The sequence below is a fragment of the Temnothorax nylanderi genome, unplaced genomic scaffold, assembly GCF_030848795.1.
Source record: "Temnothorax nylanderi isolate EJ_2023f unplaced genomic scaffold, tnyl_v1.0 TNYL_tig1270_pilon, whole genome shotgun sequence".
Lineage (NCBI taxonomy): Eukaryota > Metazoa > Arthropoda > Insecta > Hymenoptera > Formicidae > Temnothorax > Temnothorax nylanderi.
In genome coordinates, this window is record NW_027250332.1 from 7946 (window position 1) to 25751 (window position 17806).

The 17806-nt window shown below is 44.1% G+C and overlaps 2 protein-coding genes across 2 annotated transcripts; one reads left to right on the top strand and one right to left on the bottom strand.

The window, feature by feature from the left end:
* Positions 1-8190: 8190 nt before the first annotated feature.
* On the bottom strand, positions 8191-9110 carry LOC139787098 (uncharacterized). Its single transcript, XM_071726188.1, has 2 exons — positions 8837-9110; positions 8191-8764 (listed from the first exon to the last, which is right to left on the bottom strand). Exons 1-2 carry the CDS (start codon positions 8902-8904, stop codon positions 8191-8193), a joined length of 642 nt encoding a protein of 213 aa, XP_071582289.1. The 5' UTR covers positions 8905-9110.
* A 1438-nt stretch (positions 9111-10548) lies between these two features.
* Positions 10549-11810, top strand: LOC139787099 (uncharacterized). Its single transcript, XM_071726189.1, has one exon. The coding sequence runs from the start codon at positions 10549-10551 to the stop codon at positions 11632-11634; it is 1086 nt and encodes a 361-aa protein (XP_071582290.1). The 3' UTR covers positions 11635-11810.
* The last annotated feature ends 5996 nt before the right edge of the window (positions 11811-17806 follow it).

The following is a 17806-nucleotide window of genomic DNA, read 5'->3' on the forward strand; positions in this document are numbered from 1 at the left end:
CAACGGGCGAAACAAGGAGGGAAGCCCGCCGCGGAACAAACAGCGGAGAAGAAGGACGAGCGGACCAGCCCAAACAGCTACAAGGCGCAGAAGCGCCTGGTGCAAGCGGCACTGAGGGACGCGGCAACGGTTGCGGAACGGGTACAAGAAACGAAGCGCGGAGCAAGCGTGTAGATTAAAATTAGAATGTAAGTGCGTGCGTGAAAGTGTAAATATAGAGAGATATAGAATAAGTTTAGTTTGTTACGCTTCCAATTAATAGACTGTAAGTGCGTGCGGACATAGAATAAGTTCATTTGTTTATTTTCTCAATCTCAAGAGCGAGTAAATCAAATAATAAATTAATTTGGTTCAAACATAATCATTTCGTGTCGATATTTAGTTAACCGTTCGTTTTGGTTCACACAAATTTAGTTTTCATTTTGGTTTGACCCACATCAGGGTCAAGATAAGACCCGGCCAATCGTTTGACCTGGGCTCGACTCACACACGGGTCAAAGAGCATAAGATAAACTTTAATTTGGTTAAACGGAAACGGTTCCGTAAGAGTAAAAGGTACAGCGGTCAAACGGACCTTAAGAGCGCGTCGGGTGAAGTAAAGCTAAAGGCGAGACGACAACGCAAGACGAGCGATCGCGGAGGGATTACGCGGATTACCCATAAGTTAAACGACAACAAGCGCGGGCGTATCATAACCACCGTCGGAGACGGGGTGACCAGGTGACGTGGTCAAGGGTTTAGACTAACCACCGGGTAAAGTAACGATATACCAACGTGAGCATGGGGGCGGTACGGCCACTAAGGCAAACCAATCGACGATCGGCGAGCCGGGCCCTTTAAAACCAAAATGGAGGTACCACGCCCGAAGGGCGCGCGGTTGAGATCACCCGGTAGAACGACCGACGGGTTACCGACGGAAACGTGACCGGGGCATCCGAAGTTAGATAAACAGACCGGCGAACGGTGGGCCAGCTGCCCGAAAGGGGCGCCGGGGTTACCAAGGGGGTATGGTAGGCGCAGTGAGCGACCCACCGATTCAATCGGCGAACGGTAAACGCAAGAATGGTAAAAATAACGCGAATAACGCGATACCGAAAACAGCTAACCGACCGAAAGTACGGGGCCCGAAAACGGGGCACCAAGGGGGCATGGTAGGCACATTGAGCGACCCACCGGCTCGATCGGCAAACTGTCAACGCGAAAGGGTTAAGGGTAACGCGGACAACGCGATTCCAACGAGAACCGACCGACCGAACGCATGGGACCCATAAACGGGTCACCATGGGAGCATGGTAAGGGACTTGGGCGAACCGTCTGCCGGAGCGGCAAACGGTCGACACGAACGCGTGACGGGGACCGAAATTAGGGTAGAACCGTCGATAAATCACGAACCGAACGCGTAGATGCGAAGATGTGGGTACCACGTGCCGTGGTAAGCAAATTCGGCCAACCACGGGTCCGATCGGGGAACCGAGGGCATGAGAAGATTGACGGGGTCAAAGCCAACAAGGAATGACCATCGGCCAGCGGACCGAACGCGCAACGAGTGAGATCGCGATCCACGGGTAGAACGCGAACAGGCGGACACGGCGTAGAGATATCAGATACCGGGGAACCCCACGAATAGGGTGGCGAAGCGCGATGGTTAAGAATTAACAATAAGAGTCACAAACTGTACACGCGTGGTCTCATCTCTCGTGGGAGCCTCCACTAAGACAAATGTAATTTAAAATCAAATGAGGTTAGCAGGAAATGGGACACCGCGTAGATGAATACCAGAAGCTTCTGGAAGGAATGTTCTGACACATGTTTAGAAAGTTGTTGATCCGAAAATATGCGAATAATAAGCCGAACAATGAGGCTTTGCCTGCGGGCACGTGCCATACAAAGGGACAATAGCCCAGGAACGCGGAAGCGAGAACCACATCATATGGGTAGCAGGTGCGCGACACATCTGGGCGACAGATGTGAGAAGGGGCGTAACTCCGGGAAAGTGGGGTAGCCGCCCAAAGTATAAAAGGGAGCGGAGACCACCACTCTAGGAATTCTCTCGTCGGAGCTCGTAACAGTATAGTCGATCGTAATCAAGTCTCGGAGCGGATACTGAGACTCGGCATTGAATATCCCGCGTTAGGCGCGTTAAGCGTTAAGGCCTGCGAGTTCGAAATTTGTATTGAAACATCGTAAAATAAATGATATTTTACCTACTTAAAAAGAAATACACTCATTGAATTCACTCGTGTGGGGCCTACTTGCCTTGTCGGCTCACCTACCTGACCCTGATACTTACCGGCCGGCGATCCTACGTCCGTTCGGGGAGATCCAGAGGCGGTCCAGCGGCGGTCCAGAGACATCAGTCGGCGGTGCACAGCTGCGGTCGAGAGGTCCAAAGTCCGTGGTCCAGCGGTGATCCTAGATCCGGCGGCGTATACAGGCGACCTGAAACGGAAAAGAGGAAGGGGAATCAACGTGGCGTCGAAAGGTTGGGAAAATTAGATACTTATCTGCTAAATCCTTTCTCGATTTCTCGGAAAAAATCGAGTGGCGACCGTTAAATAATTGGTATATATGTGTGGTATGGTGGTGACGAACCTCTGTCCGGTCACAAAGTTATAACACAAAATAAAGGATTTAATTACTTTTTACATAAAAATTTTTAACACAATTTTTTTTTTTTTTTTTAAGAAAAATGTTAGTTTTTTTGTTCTTCTTTACAAAGTATTGTCATACGTTATGTTCTGCTTTACATTATTGCAATGAGATACATAAAATAGAATTATACTTTATGATATACAATTAGCAAAATGCAAAATTAGCTATTACGTTTATTATTATTAATTAGCTATATCTATTAGATTTTTAAAAAAAGAAAAAATTTAGTTATCAGATATTAAATAAGAAAACTACTGTTTTGGTTAACATTAAAAAAATATTCATTGTACAAGGGATTATTACTTTTAGACATAATAGGTATGTAAAACGTTTATGTTTTAATCATATGTAGTTAAATGAATATGTACAAACATTTTTTTGTTATACTCTATTTCTTTAAAAGATTCCTTTATTTCTTTATATTATTATCTACAAAAAATGTGAGTTTTATTTTGTAACAAAATTAACAATAAACTGAATAAAATCTGTAACTCTTATTACGCAAATTATTCTCATCCTCTCGGCGCCATATTCCGTCAGCACTTGATGAGCAATTGAAACTTCTTTAAAAGTTACCTGTAATAATATATTACATATAATCCGTCTCATAAATAACTAATATACAAGATGTCCCAATGAACTGTACCCAACGCTCGTTGAAAGGTAAAGGGGATCAAGATAAACGTAAAAGCCCTCCACAATTTTGCGTTATTCGCAATAATTATTGAATTATTAAACGTACAAATGACAGTGCGTAAAGCAAAGCGCTCGAACTGCCTGAGTTGTAGCACGGTCCAGTGTGTCGGCATTAATTGCTCGATGCGTGAAAAAGAAAAGAGAAACACATCGCAGCCTGTGCTTCGTGCTTCCAACGTCGTTCTTTCTTTTTGCCGCGCATCGAAAGACAATGCTTGATACAATGGGCCGTGCTATATAGCTATATAGCTTAGGCGGCTCGAGCGCTTCTCCTCGCGCGCTTTCACTTGTACGATTTTAACATTTGAAAACTCGATAATTATTGCGAATGTCGCAAAATGGTAGGCGATTTTTATGTTAATCTCGACTCCTTCTACCTTTCGACAAGCGTTGGGTAGTGCTTTGAGACACTATGTATATGATGACACTATGTATATGATGACACTATGTATATGATGATCAGTACAAAATTACCTTTTTCAAAAAAGGTAAAAAAAAGTGCCAAGTACACGCAATGTATTTTGTAAATTCAAAATTTAACCTAAGTGGTAGCTTTATATCTTTTTCACAAAATTATATTATCTAACTTAACTCAAGTGACATGTATTTCAAAAAAAAGATGTGAAATCTTTAATTTCTTCTTCACAAAATTATATTACCTAACTTAACTCAAGTGACATGTATTTCAAAAAAAAGATGTGAAATCTTTATTTTCTTCTTTACAAAATTATATTACCTAACTTAACTCAAGTGACATGTATTTCAAAAAAGATGTAAAATCTTTAAATTAAATTGCGCCAATTGTAAAGAGAATATGTATATTGCTTTGAAAGATAATTGTTATGCAACTACTTTAAAGAAATAAAACCCAAGTGGTATCTTCGTATTCCTATTCAAGGGTCTTCCTATTCTAAACCCAAGTGATAATAGCTTCTTAATTCTCTTTAACAAATTTTTAATATTACAAAGAATCATTTTAATTACAAAGAATTAAAGAAGTAACAGTACAAAATAAAAATATTTAATTAAAACAAACTAAATAAATTTTTCTTGTAAAAAAACTTGGCGCTGCTAGACTTTGAAATTTAAACATTAAAACTTAAACATTAGTACTAAGATTTTTGATTGAATAAAAAACAATAAACATAATTTAGGGAAGAATGCGACAGGAGTAAAAAAGCAGCGCCAAGTTTTTTTTACAAGAAAAATTTATTTATTTTGTTTTAATTAAATATTTTTATTTTGTACTGTTACTTTAATTCTTTGTAATTAAAATGATTCTTTGTAATATTAAAAATTTGTTAAAGAGAATTAAGAAGCTATTATATTGGGTTTAGAATAGGAAAACCCTTGAATAAGAATACGAAGATACTACTTGGGTTTTATTTCTTTAAAGTAGTTGCATAACAATTATCTTTCAAAGCAATATACATATTCTCTTTACAATTGGCGCAATTTAATTTAAAGATTTCACATCTTTTTTTGAAATACATGTCACTTGAGTTAAGTTAGGTAATATAATTTTGTGAAGAAGAAAATAAAGATTTCACATCTTTTTTTTGAAATACATGTCACTTGAGTTAAGTTAGGTAATATAATTTTGTGAAAAAGATATAAAGCTACCACTTAGGTTAAATTTTGAATTTACAAAATACATTGCGTGTACTTGGCACTTTTTTTTACCTTTTTTGAAAAAGGTAATTTTGTACTGATATCACCTATTTTGTAGTGTTAAGCAAGGATCTGCAAAACGTTTTTATTTTTTATTTTTTAATTATTCACAAAATTAGCAATAACAACAAATACATAAAAATTAATAATATTTAAGTAAAAGTAAATTATACATTTCTCACAAAAATTGAAAAAACTAAATTTATCTTTAAAAATAGGCAAAATTCGAGCAGCTGTAACTTTGTTAAAAATGAATAAAATTTAAATTTCAAGCTTAAAACCTCTACTTTCGAAAGGTTACTATTATTCGTGAAATTTTTATTATGTCTAGACATAATTTTAATTCAGCGAATTTTTATTATGTCATGACATAATTTTAATTCTGCCGCTAGGGAATTTTTAAGTCGATTCTTATGAATCAAGCTTGAATTTGATGTCTAGGTGTCCCAGGTTGCCGATAACGAGGTCCACATAGTGCGCTGCATAGTTTTCGGTGTTTAGGTGTATTAATACCTTGAATTCGATGTCCACGTGTTCCAGGTTGCCGATGACGGGTTCCAGATAGTGCGCTCCATAGTTTTCGGTGTCCAGGTGTAATAATACGTTGAATTCGATGCTAGGTGTCCCACGTTGCCGATGACGAGGTCCACATAGTGCGCTCCGTAGTTTTCGGTGTCTACGTGTATTAATACCTCGAATTCCATATCTACGTGTCCTACATTCAGATTTAAAGTTATTAATACACCTAGACACCAAAAACTACAAAGCGCACTATGTGAACCTCGTCATCGGCAACCTGGGACACGTAGACATCGAATTCGAGGTATTATTACACCTAGACACCGAAAACTACGGAGCGCGCTATCTGGACCTCGTCATCAGCAACCTGGGACACCTAGACATCAATTTCAAGGTATTAATACACGTTGTTCGGGCGTGCACTGACTTTGCGCGCCGAACGAACTGCCGGGCCCGTTCAGAGAGAACGCGGGATGTCCCGTGCCGTCTCGTTTGTTGTGTGCGCGAAGGTCGCCGTTTGAATTCGGCAACCGTAACTCCTGTTCCGACTCACAACCGAAAATTAAAGGCGAAGACGTTCCAATCACCAGGTTAAACAATCAAGGCATTTATTAACAAAATAACAGTCCACAATATAATGCTCCAATACACATGAATGTCTAGGTGGAAGAAACTCACCGACGTCGAGGCCGTTCGCTTTAAAAGCGAGCGCCTCAACGGAGTAGCCGAAGTTGTCCGCTCACGTTTCGTGCAGGATGCACTTGACGCAATCGCGCGCGGCGATCTGACTCGTTCGCGGGAGGCGGAGGTGGCTTGCGTGGAGTCGCGTATCGCGCAAGTATCGGACACGGGCTCGATATCGGAGTCTTCACGTCGTGACTCGTGAAAAGCTCGACACGCTTGAGTATACTGTGTGCGAGTGTCCTCTGGCTCGTAATACTCGCGACTGTCTCAACTTTTCGCAAAACAATCCGCTTTGCCGGGTTTTTAGCGCTGTAACGCTCTAATTGGTGAAGCGCTAACGCGTGGGGCGAGCCACCTTCGGCGAACGCGGACGAGTCCGTTGTATCCTTAACACACGTAGACACCGAAAACTACGGAGCGCACTATGTGGACCTCGTCATCGGCAACCTGGGACACCTAGACATCGAATTCAAGGTATTAATACACGTAGACACCGAAAACTACGGAGCTCACTATCTAGACATCGTCATCGGCAACCTGGGACACCTAGACATCGCATTCAACGTATTATTACACCTGGACACCGAAAACTACGAAGCGCACTATGTGGACCTCGTCATCGGCAACCTGGGACACCTAGACATCGAATTCAACGTACGATTACACCTGGACATCGAAAACTATGAAGCGCACTATCTGGATCCCGTCATCGGCAACCTGGGACACGTGGACATCAAATTCAAAGTATTAATACACGTAGACACCGAAAACTACGGAGCGCACTATGTGGACCTCGTCATCGGCAACCTGGGACACGTAGACATCGAATTCAACGTATTATTACACCTGGACACCGAAAACTATGAAGCGCATTATCTGGACGTCGTCATCGGCAACCTGGGATACCTAGACATCGAATTCAAGCTTGATTCATAAGAATCGACTTAAAAATTCCCTAGCGGCACTTTCTGCCAAGCGTAGAGAACCTTCTTTTCCGGCAGCGGTGATAATACGATGTAAGGATACGAAATCTCTCCAGATAAACATGAAGCAATTGACTTAATATGTATTATATAAGTAGGTAAGCTAGGCCGGTTCTACCCCAGGGATCCGAGGGGGGGGTGAGGGGCGGGGGGTATACCGCGGGAGGGGGGAGTACCGCGGGGAGGGGGAGGGGGGGAACCGCGTTTTCGGGCGCCGCGGGGTGGGGGAGGGGGGGAACCGCGTTTTCGGGCGCCGCGGGGTGGGGGAGGGGGGAACCGCGTTTTCGGGGCGCCGCGGGGAGGGGAGAGGGGGCCGCGTTTTCGGGCACCACGGGGGAGGGGGAGGGGGTACCGCGTTTCCGGCGCCGCGGGGGAGGGGTCCGCGGGGTGAGGGGATTCGCGTTCGCGTTTTCGGGCGCCGCGGGAGAGGGGTCCGCGGGGTGAGGGGACCCGCGTTCGCGTTTTCGCCGCGCCGCGGGGTGAGGGGCGACCGCGTTCGCGTTTTCGCCGCGCCGCGGGGAGGGGCGACCGCGTTTTCGCCGCGCCGCGGGGAGGGGCGACCGCGTTTTCGCCGCGCCGCGGAGTCCGCGTGCAATGGCCGCGTCGGTCCGCGTGACGTCACACGGCACGCTCCCGCTCGCGTTATCTCCCCCTCGTAGATGTTCTCTCGCGCCCCCCGTCCCCCGCTCGCGCGCGTCTTCACGGTCGCGCGCGATCCCTCTCCCCCGTTCGCGCGCGTCTTCTCGTTCTCTTTCCCTCGCGCGTTCTCGCTCGCGTCTTCTCGCTCCCGGCTCCCGGCTCCCGTTCGTGTTCTCGCTCACGATCGCGTATCTTTTCTTCGCCGACGATATTTAATCGTTTAGATCTTAATATTTAATTTTTAATATTACATTTAATTAAACGATAAACGAAGACAGCTTAATGACAGGGAACGGTAAATGAAAAGGAAAAATAATTAAAACTTTTTAAATCATATTATATGCATTTATTTATCATGTAGCGCATTATACACAATAATATCGGCAGCATACGCCAACAGTTCGCAATCTATTAGCGAATTTTTATCATAAACTTCATGCAAGCTTCTAACTGCATTACATTTATCGGTAATACAATTTTGGCGAAAAATTGTTACAAATTGTTTAAATTTTTCACTTACGCCGTGAACATTTTGACATAGTTGAAAATATACATTTTCGACGCAATGTTCTAGTTCGAATAGGAAGAGTACGGTTGACGGTTTCATGTACAAGCTGGTGTCGCACGATGTCAACTTTACAATATCTGCGTCACGTATTTTAACGAGCTCCAGATCTCGAAACGCTAGCGATGAAGGCGCCGGTGACTGCACGAGTCGCTGAATATCTGCACGTTTTTCGATGAATGTCACCCACGTTGCATGAGGCAAAATTATTCGATTGCCTCGATTATCGCCAATAAGTATATCCACAGAGGACATAGGTCCCGCGTTGATTCCAACATCCAAAAATTTATATGCTGTCGATGTCAAGGCAAATCTTCTTCCCAAAATACGAGGCGTGTAGCGGGGTTTATCAAAACTGAAAAAATACAATTATGTTTATAAAAGATTTTTTTTTGCACAAGCATATACGAAAATTAGCGGTACTTACTCATTGTGCTGTTTCTCGCACGTTTCATCCTGAATTGGAACGTAGTAGTTCGCACCGTAAGTGTTCATCGTAACTGGAGGCTGTTTGCGACGTACTCGAACCGTATCAAACTCTTGACTGCGCTCTAGAATCCTCGTAGACTATTTATACGTACAAAAAATGCGAATCTTGCAAATAGCGCCGATGTAAGGCTGCTGCTGCGAGCATGCCATTTCAATTGCAGATCCGCACCCGCCACCACACCTCTATCTCTATCTCAATAATGGGACTTATAGGGGGCACTAAACAGAAAAAATATATTAAAAATAACTCTACACTACATTTCGCTACCCTTTGTCACACTTTACCTGTCACGTGTAGCACTAAATAAATCACCATCCTCTGTCCAAATGTATGTTCCCCAAATCCAAATAGGCTCCCTGGTACGATGCTGAGGACACCGCTCCATGTAGCGGATTGCTATTTGCGTATCAGGGATAACCTCACAAAGGTCATCTACATAATGACAATACCTATGACCCGCTAAACATTTCAGTCGTGAGCGTGGTTCAGATAAGTATTCATCCCGATGGCCATTATATATATCATTGCCATACTCATCATCGTCAGGCTTGTATCGCGATACGTAATAATCGCTAATTCTGCCACGACACATGACAATCTGAAAGTTAATAGGCCAAATCGGATGCACTTCACTTGTATCAGTAATATGATATCTCTGCAATGCATGATGTGTTGGGCACCACTTGTTAGTGCGAGTGAGCACGTTTCGAAATCCTAGTTCTCTGTCACGAAGCAAACGCACCATCGATGAACAATAACGTTTGTCTGTTCCCGCGTTGTCCATATTTTTTTCACACAGTGTCAGCATGCCGTTTCAAACTCTCGACTGCGCGCTAGAATCCTCGCAGACCATTTATACGTACAAAAATGCGAATCTTGCAAATAGCGCCAATGTATGGCTGCTGCATGGTGACCACCACCACATATATGTTAAATGTGATAACTTTGTCAAGAACATTCGTCATGAGATTACCTTATCGGGCATCAAATATGATTTTTTTTTCAAGAGCATACGTGTCTCGCGATGATTTCAACGAACACGTGCAAAACTGCAAATTTTGCAATTTTGCATAAGTCAATGGAGCGTTATTGTTTTCAAGAACATGTCGCGACGTGTCTCGCGATGATTTTATCGAACACGTGCAAAACTGCAAATTCTGCAATTTCGCATAAGTCAATGGAGCGTTATTGTTTTCAAGAACATGTCGCGACGTGTCTCGCGATGATTTTATCGAACACGTGCAAAACTGCAAATTCTGCAATTTCGCATAAGTCAATGGAGCGTTATTGTTTTCAAGAACATACATGTCTCGCGATGATTTCATCGAACACATGCAAAACTGCAAATTTTGCAAATAGCGCCGATGTACGGCTGCTGCATTGATACAGATCAAATCACCGAAAGTCAATGGCGCGATATCGTTTTCAAGAACATACGTGTCTCGCAATGATTTCATCGCACACGTGCAAAACTGCAAATCGTAGATTTTTTCGGAAGGCGCAAATGTACGGATACAGAGATGAAATTAGATATGATAAAAGCAAACGATGCATCATTAGTAGAATATAGAAGGACGAATCTGGGTGATACGCTCAGTAGTCGAGAATTGAAAGTCGCGAGTGCAACAAATTGTGGTAGAAAGAGGAACATGGAGCAAGAGTTGTTGGACCAATCCACCCTTTTAAATTCGAGGGAAGACTTTACCGCGTGGGAGCAACGATGCGACGAGTTTATCGAATCGTTGGAAGAACAAAGCCGAATTAAACGGCCACGATTAGCGATCGGTCTCAAACAGTCGTTGGTCGCCTGTATCGCACGACTCGAAGGTCTGAAAGACTCGGTACGTCAACGTTTCGTGCATGTGGGTGCAGGATACAGCGCGAGTGAGACAGGACTCAGATGGCGCGAGATAGATACAGCCTTTGAAAGTCGTATACTGACCGGTGTGGTAATAAATTCCAAACACATCGGCCCTCATCAATTTCTCAAAGATGCGAGAGACATTGTACTCGATCGTGTGCGGAACGTCATGCAACGACATGACAATGTAAAAATAAACACAATGTTTAATGGCGAATTTGTTGCGGGTGACAAACGCGCGAATAAAAGTATCGCAACGAGAAACTATGAACTCTTCCGTGAGTCCGATCTGTGTGAGTGGTACAAGCGACACGTCATCGAGCCTACCCTAGCAAAGCTGGAGGAATTCCAGGAACGTGATAGCGGATGGGCGTTGTCGCGTATACTCAATTTAACGGTAAATGTGAACAAGTACAATCCATTGCACGCGGGGTGTTTTGTGGAAATACCGCGAGAAATTAAAGTGAAGAGAGCGGTAATAAACGTGCGATCAATGGACAATGCATGTTTCGCATGGTCAGTGGTGGCTGCTCTGCATCCAGCCGAGAGACATGCAGAACGGGAATCGTCGTATCCACATTACACGTCGGTGCTAAATCTTACAAACATTAAGTTTCCAATGACGTTGGATCATATTAAACGGTTTGAAGATCACAACGACATCTCCATCAACGTCTACAGCATCGAGAAAAAAAACAAGGAACTTGCTATCTTGCCAATACGGGTTACTGGTCGAAAGATGGGCAGGCATGTAAATCTGCTGTACGTGCATGACGACAACGTGGGACATTTTGCATGGATCAAGAACCTGTCCCGCCTCGTGAGCTCGCAATTGAGTAAAAAAGAGCACAGGAAATACTTTTGCGATCGGTGAGTATACATTCTAATAAATAATAAAAATAATTTTTACGTAAAAATATATTTAAAAAATTCTTTATTTACAGATGTTTGCACTACTTCGGCTCCAGCGAGAAATTGGAAGCCCACACCGTCGACTGTCAGGAGATGAACGACTGCGCGATCAAGTTACCGAGCGATAACGACAAGTGGTTGGCCTTTAAAAATCACAACAGGAAGGAACGAGTTCCATTTATCGTATACGCCGACCTAGAATGTACCCTGGAGAAGATGGAAGCGGATCCGGAAACGTCCAGGTACACATATCAACATCATCGCGTGTTTAGCATAGGGTACTACGTGCGTTGCTCGTACGACAATTCGTTATCAATGTATCGGTTTCGTCGCGATAAGGATTGCGTCGCGTGGTTCGCCGAGGAGCTAAGACGTTTAGCTCACGATGTAAAGACAATCTTGTCCACTAATGTACCCATGGCGAATTTCACGCGAGACGAGTGGGAAAAGTTCAACAGCGCAACGCACTGTCACGTGTGCGAAAAACCGTTCGAGCCAGACGACGTGCGAGTACGCGATCATTGTCATCTGACCGGTCAGTACAGAGGTCCCGCGCACTCAAACTGTAATCTGAACTACAAAGATTCGCATTGCATTCCCATAGTTTTTCATAATTTATCTGGCTACGACGCGCATTTTATTATAACTGAAATAGCAACAGCGTACGAAGGACATGTAGACTTGCTCCCAATCACAAAACAGAAATACATTTCGTTTACAAAAAACGTAAAAAGCACCGAAGATAAAGATAAGAAAACTTGCGTCAAATTGCGATTTATCGATTCGTACAAGTTTCTCACCGCTAGTCTCGACAAATTGGCATCTTATCTAAGCAAGGATAAACTGCGAATATTGCAACGCGAATTTTGTAAAATATCCGCAGAAAATTTTGATATGCTGACACGAAAAGGCGTATTTCCATATGAGTACATTGACTGCGTCGAAAAGTTGGAGGACTCATGTTTACCGCCGCGCGACTCGTTTTATAGTTCATTGACAGGTGACACCGTATCCGAGAGCGATTACGCGCACGCCGTCAACGTCTGGCAGCGGTTCTCCATTGGAACGCTCGGTGACTACAGCGATTTATATCTCAAAACCGATGTCTTGCTGTTGGCCGATATCTTTGAAAATTTTCGCGATAGCTGCGTCGCGAGTTATGGACTCGATCCGGCGTATTATTATACACTACCAGGTTTTACGTGGGATGCTATGTTGAAGCATACACGTATCAATTTCGAATTGCTCACCGACATTGACATGGTCATGTTTATCGAACGCGGCATACGCGGTGGTTTGAGTCAATGTTCAAACAGATACGCGCTGGCCAACAACAAGTACATGCAGTTGTACGATCCATCAAAACCGTCGTCATATCTGATGTATTTTGACGTAAACAACTTATACGGCTGGGCAATGTGTCAACCATTGCCTTACGCAGATTTTCAATGGGTCGACGACGTAACCGATTTTAATGTTATGGATGTTGCGGTGGATTCCACGATAGGCTACATTCTCGAAGTCGACTTGGAGTATCCGCAACATCTTCACGACGCGCACACTGACCTACCATTCTGTCCGACGCGCGATAAACTACCCGGTAAGCGGCAGGACAAGCTCCTCGCAACATTATACGATAAGAAACGTTGTGTCATACATTATCGCAACCTGCAGCAGTGCACTCGTCACGGTCTCCGTGTAGCAAAGATTCACCGCATATTGAAATTCGCGCAATCTCCATGGCTTCGCGATTATATAGAACTTAATACGAAATTTAGAACATTGGCCAAGAATGATTTCGAGAAAAATTTATACAAATTGATGAACAATGCTGTGTTTGGCAAAACCATGGAGAATGTGCGCAATCACGTTGACGTGCGACTCGTGACTCATTGGGAGGGTAGATACGGCGCGGAGGCATTGATCGCGAAACCAAATTTTCATAGCCGAAGCGTCTTTTCAGAGAATTTAGTAGCAATAGAAATGCGAAAACTCGAGGTGAAGTTCGACAAACCAATCTACGTGGGTATGTGCATCCTCGATATATCCAAGACATGTTTGTACGAATTTCATCACGAGTATATGTTACCGTTGTATCGCGACAAGTGTAAAGTCACGTACACCGATACGGACAGTCTCATTTATCACATCGAGTGCGACGATGTGTATGACACCATGAAGCGCCACATTATTAGATTTGACACTAGCGATTACGCGGTCGATAATGCGTACGGTATCCCACTCGCCAATAAAAAAGTACCGGGCTTAATGAAAGACGAAAATAACGGTGCGATAATGACCGAATTCGTCGGGCTTAGAGCAAAGATGTACGCCTTGCGAGTCGACGATAAGAAAGATACGAAAAAGGCTAAAGGTGTTAAGAGTAACGTCGTAGCCAGGTCGATAACGTTCGACGATTACACGCGATGTCTGCGCGACAAAATTGAAATGACGCGACAGCAAGCCTGCATAAGATCCAAACAGCACGAGGTATACACCGTGTCCGAAACGAAAATAGCTCTAAGTCCGTACGATGATAAGCGATACATTATACCCGGTTCTACCGAGACGCTGCCATGGGGGCATTATAAAATACCATTGTAAAATACAATTGTAAATACATTTAGATATGTATGAAAATAAATGACTCATTTGTATGTATAATATGTTTTTATATTGTAATAAACTTTTACAATACATTATTCTTGTGTATCCATGAATTGTGTGAATTATCAAATCCTAACCACTTTACATAAACCTCATCCCCCCTTTTGCGCAAAACTTTTTCAACGAGATACACGTCGGGATTGGCAACGCGATGTAACTCGTATTCGTAGAAGCCGCCGGCGACGGGTTTTCCGCAGGAATCTTCCAACAGGTACGTCACGGGATTAGTTTTCTGCACTTTGATGATTCTAAACACCTCCGTGGTCCAATTTGGCGTGTATCCTTTCTCGAAGATTGTCTTGAATTTACTCACGCGTACCGAGTCGCCCACTTTGAATCGCGCGGGAGCAGCGATCTTTACGTGGCTGTACACCGTTGTTAGGAGCTTGTCGGCGATCGCGGGGGTAACATCGATGGGTCGCATGCCGATAGTTCGATGCTTTCGCGCGTTGTAATCCGATACGAGACCCGGCAGCGAGTCGATCCATTTGTAATTTCCGTTGAGCGTAAACATTTTCCACATATCGTTCTTGAGCGTGCGATTGAATCGTTCGACGACCGATGCCTTCATTACGGAATAGGTCGAATAGTGATTGATATTATGTTTCTTCAAGAGTTTCTGCACGTTTGCGTTGTAAAATTCTTTGCCCTTGTCAGTCTGCAGATTTGTCGGACATCTTCCGCCGTCTCGAATTATTTTCGCTATCGCCGTAGTAACCTCGGTTCCGCTCTTGGCCTTGAGCGGTACGGCCCATGCGTGCTTGCTCAGCACGTCGATAACGGTGAGTATGTAGTAGTAGCCTCTGTTGAATCGCGTGTATGGACGCATCTCGACCACATCCGCCTGCCACAGGTCATCGTATCCGCGCACTATGACGCGTCTTCGCGAAAAATTTCTTCTCGCAGGAGCGTGTAGTTCTTCCACCAGCCTCCGTTTCTCAGTTGATTGCTTCTTACTAGCCATGACGCTGACGCGCAACTGACGCAGCGACCAGATGTACGTTCTTATCTATTCGCGATGATTCGCAATTACATCTTTAATCATCTTTTGAAGTTCGTTTAGGGTAATTTGCACGTTATTCTGGAATGCGGCCATCTTTCTCTCGATTTCATCCTGCTGATCTTTCAAAATTTGCACGCTCTGCTGCACGTAACGTTTATTGGCTGCATCGCCATCATCTACAGGCGGCGCTATCCGTCGAATCTTGCGCGATTTCGCGTCAAAGTCGGTGGCGACCATGCAAAGAGCGTTATCGCGCACGTAATTTCTGATTAATCCGCTCCATTGATAGTACGGTTCCGCACCGCCTCTTCCGAGCGATATACCAAACTTGTTGATCGGCATTTCGATGTTGATTGAACGACTCGCCGACGCGCGGTTTAATTTATAATAAGTCCAGCCTCGCGAAGTTCCTCGATAATCGACAGGATCTCGTTATCGTGACCGGTGTGACCCGCTAGGCGCGAAGCTTCGAGCAATCGGAGACGATCTACAAGCTCGTTGGGATCGTCCCAATGAACATAGTCGATCTTGTTGTCGTTTAATGTCATGGCACGCGGTATACCTTTTCCAGCTTTTTTACCCGAAATCGACGATGCAATTATATGGTCGATCTTGTTGCCGTTTAATGTCATGGCACGCGGTATACCTTTTCCAGCTTTTTACCCGAAATCAACGGTGCGATTATTTCTGTGTACTTGTATCCCCTGTTGCCATTTATTCGAGCGTGAGCATCATAATTGCGTTTATGAGCACTCGTCGTCAACAGAATGCTCTTGTATGTTTGCATATCGTCCTCCGTGTAGATATCGTCATTGGGAAATTTCTTAAAGATCAACTCGTAAAGACCGCGTGTGCCAGCGTATCGTATGCCGTCGATAATTATGTTGTCCGCGTTGTTCACGTCAAAACGTTTATTACCGAGCATCATTCCATCGTTGCTGAAATAAACGCCGTATACGGTGTCTATACCGCTTTCTTGATCGCCGCTCAGAACTGCCCCGACGTACTTTTGGCCCAATAGACCAAAGTGATCTCGCAACGTTTCTCGACCCTCAGATGTTTGCAACTGCTGTCGAACGGACGTCACGAGTGAGTCATCCGTGGTTTCGAAAACATCTTCGTTTGCGAGTGATTCGAGCATTGTGGGTTGCACGGAAGGCGCGGAGGTTATCGGTGGTTCATTCAATGGACCTGTCGATCGTTTCGATTTATGCGGTTGTAAAATTTTGGTTATTTCGCTCAAATTAGATGGCACATTTATCGATCGTTTCAACGTAACCGGAGTTGAAGCCATTACAGAGTCGTTAAACGAGGCGTTTGGTCGTTTTCGTTTGAACTTTGGCTCTTCGTCTTCCCACGCCGTTTCATTCTCAATCTTTGACACGTCAGATTCTTTGCCAACGGTGTTTTCGGCAATCTGCCTTAGAGGCTCGATGATGGGCTTAAAGTGTCTCTCCAACGCGATATCTTCCTCCATTTTACCGGTTTTCAAGGCGTGATACTTTTTGCGAATCGAATCGCTCGTTTTCGCAATTTGATTGCTATCCTCTCGCGCTCTCTAATCTCCTCGCCGCTGTCCATGTCGCGATAACGTGTTCAATCGGCGCGTCGACAACAACTAACCACGTTTCGGTATCGCAAAGTCGTTAAATCCTTTTCTGTATCGACCATTCGAATCGCGCTGTCCTTGTCTATCACCACGAATCCATACTTTTGTTGCCAACATGTATGACACAATTTACTGAATCATTGTATGACATATCTGTGTTACGTGATCGTTGAATATTGTGTTCAGATTGGTTACCATCCTGTTTAAACAGAATCAATAAATTCGCGTTGTCGCGTATAAGATGCTTCGGTATCTTTGCATACGTCTGACAAAGATAGAAGGAGTCAACGTTCGCGTGCCGGCCCATTGCAAAGTATTCTCTTATCGTATCCTGCTTGTCGCATGCCACGTCATCAAAGATAAAATAGAATTCGGAAGCGCATCGCTCGGTGGAATGACGTCACTGTTATTCGAGAACGTAAAGTAGCCATTTCTTCTATCGGTGTTAGTATATTCTCCAAATATCGGTATGTCGACTGTTGCAACGATTTCGAGTACACATACACGTTCTCGAAACGTACACCGTGCGGACTTTCCAGCAAGCTTATCAAGACGTTTGTCTTGCCGCAATTCGACGGACCGCAGATGATACCACGTATAGAAATCGGTTAGCATGTCTCCATGTTTGCGTACCTCTTTCGTTAACTGTATCCTATCGTCAAAGTTTGTCACTTTGATCGTCCGCGATTGTCGTACGAACCGCATTTTACCTCCCCTCCCAAACGAATGAAAAAACAGTATCGAGGAAAGCTGGCCTATTTATAGAGGCGCGTAGAGCTGAGATGCTCAGTCTTAAAATGTTTTTGCTCGTGTCGGATAACAGCGATATTTACAATTTAACCGCCGAGCAGTAAA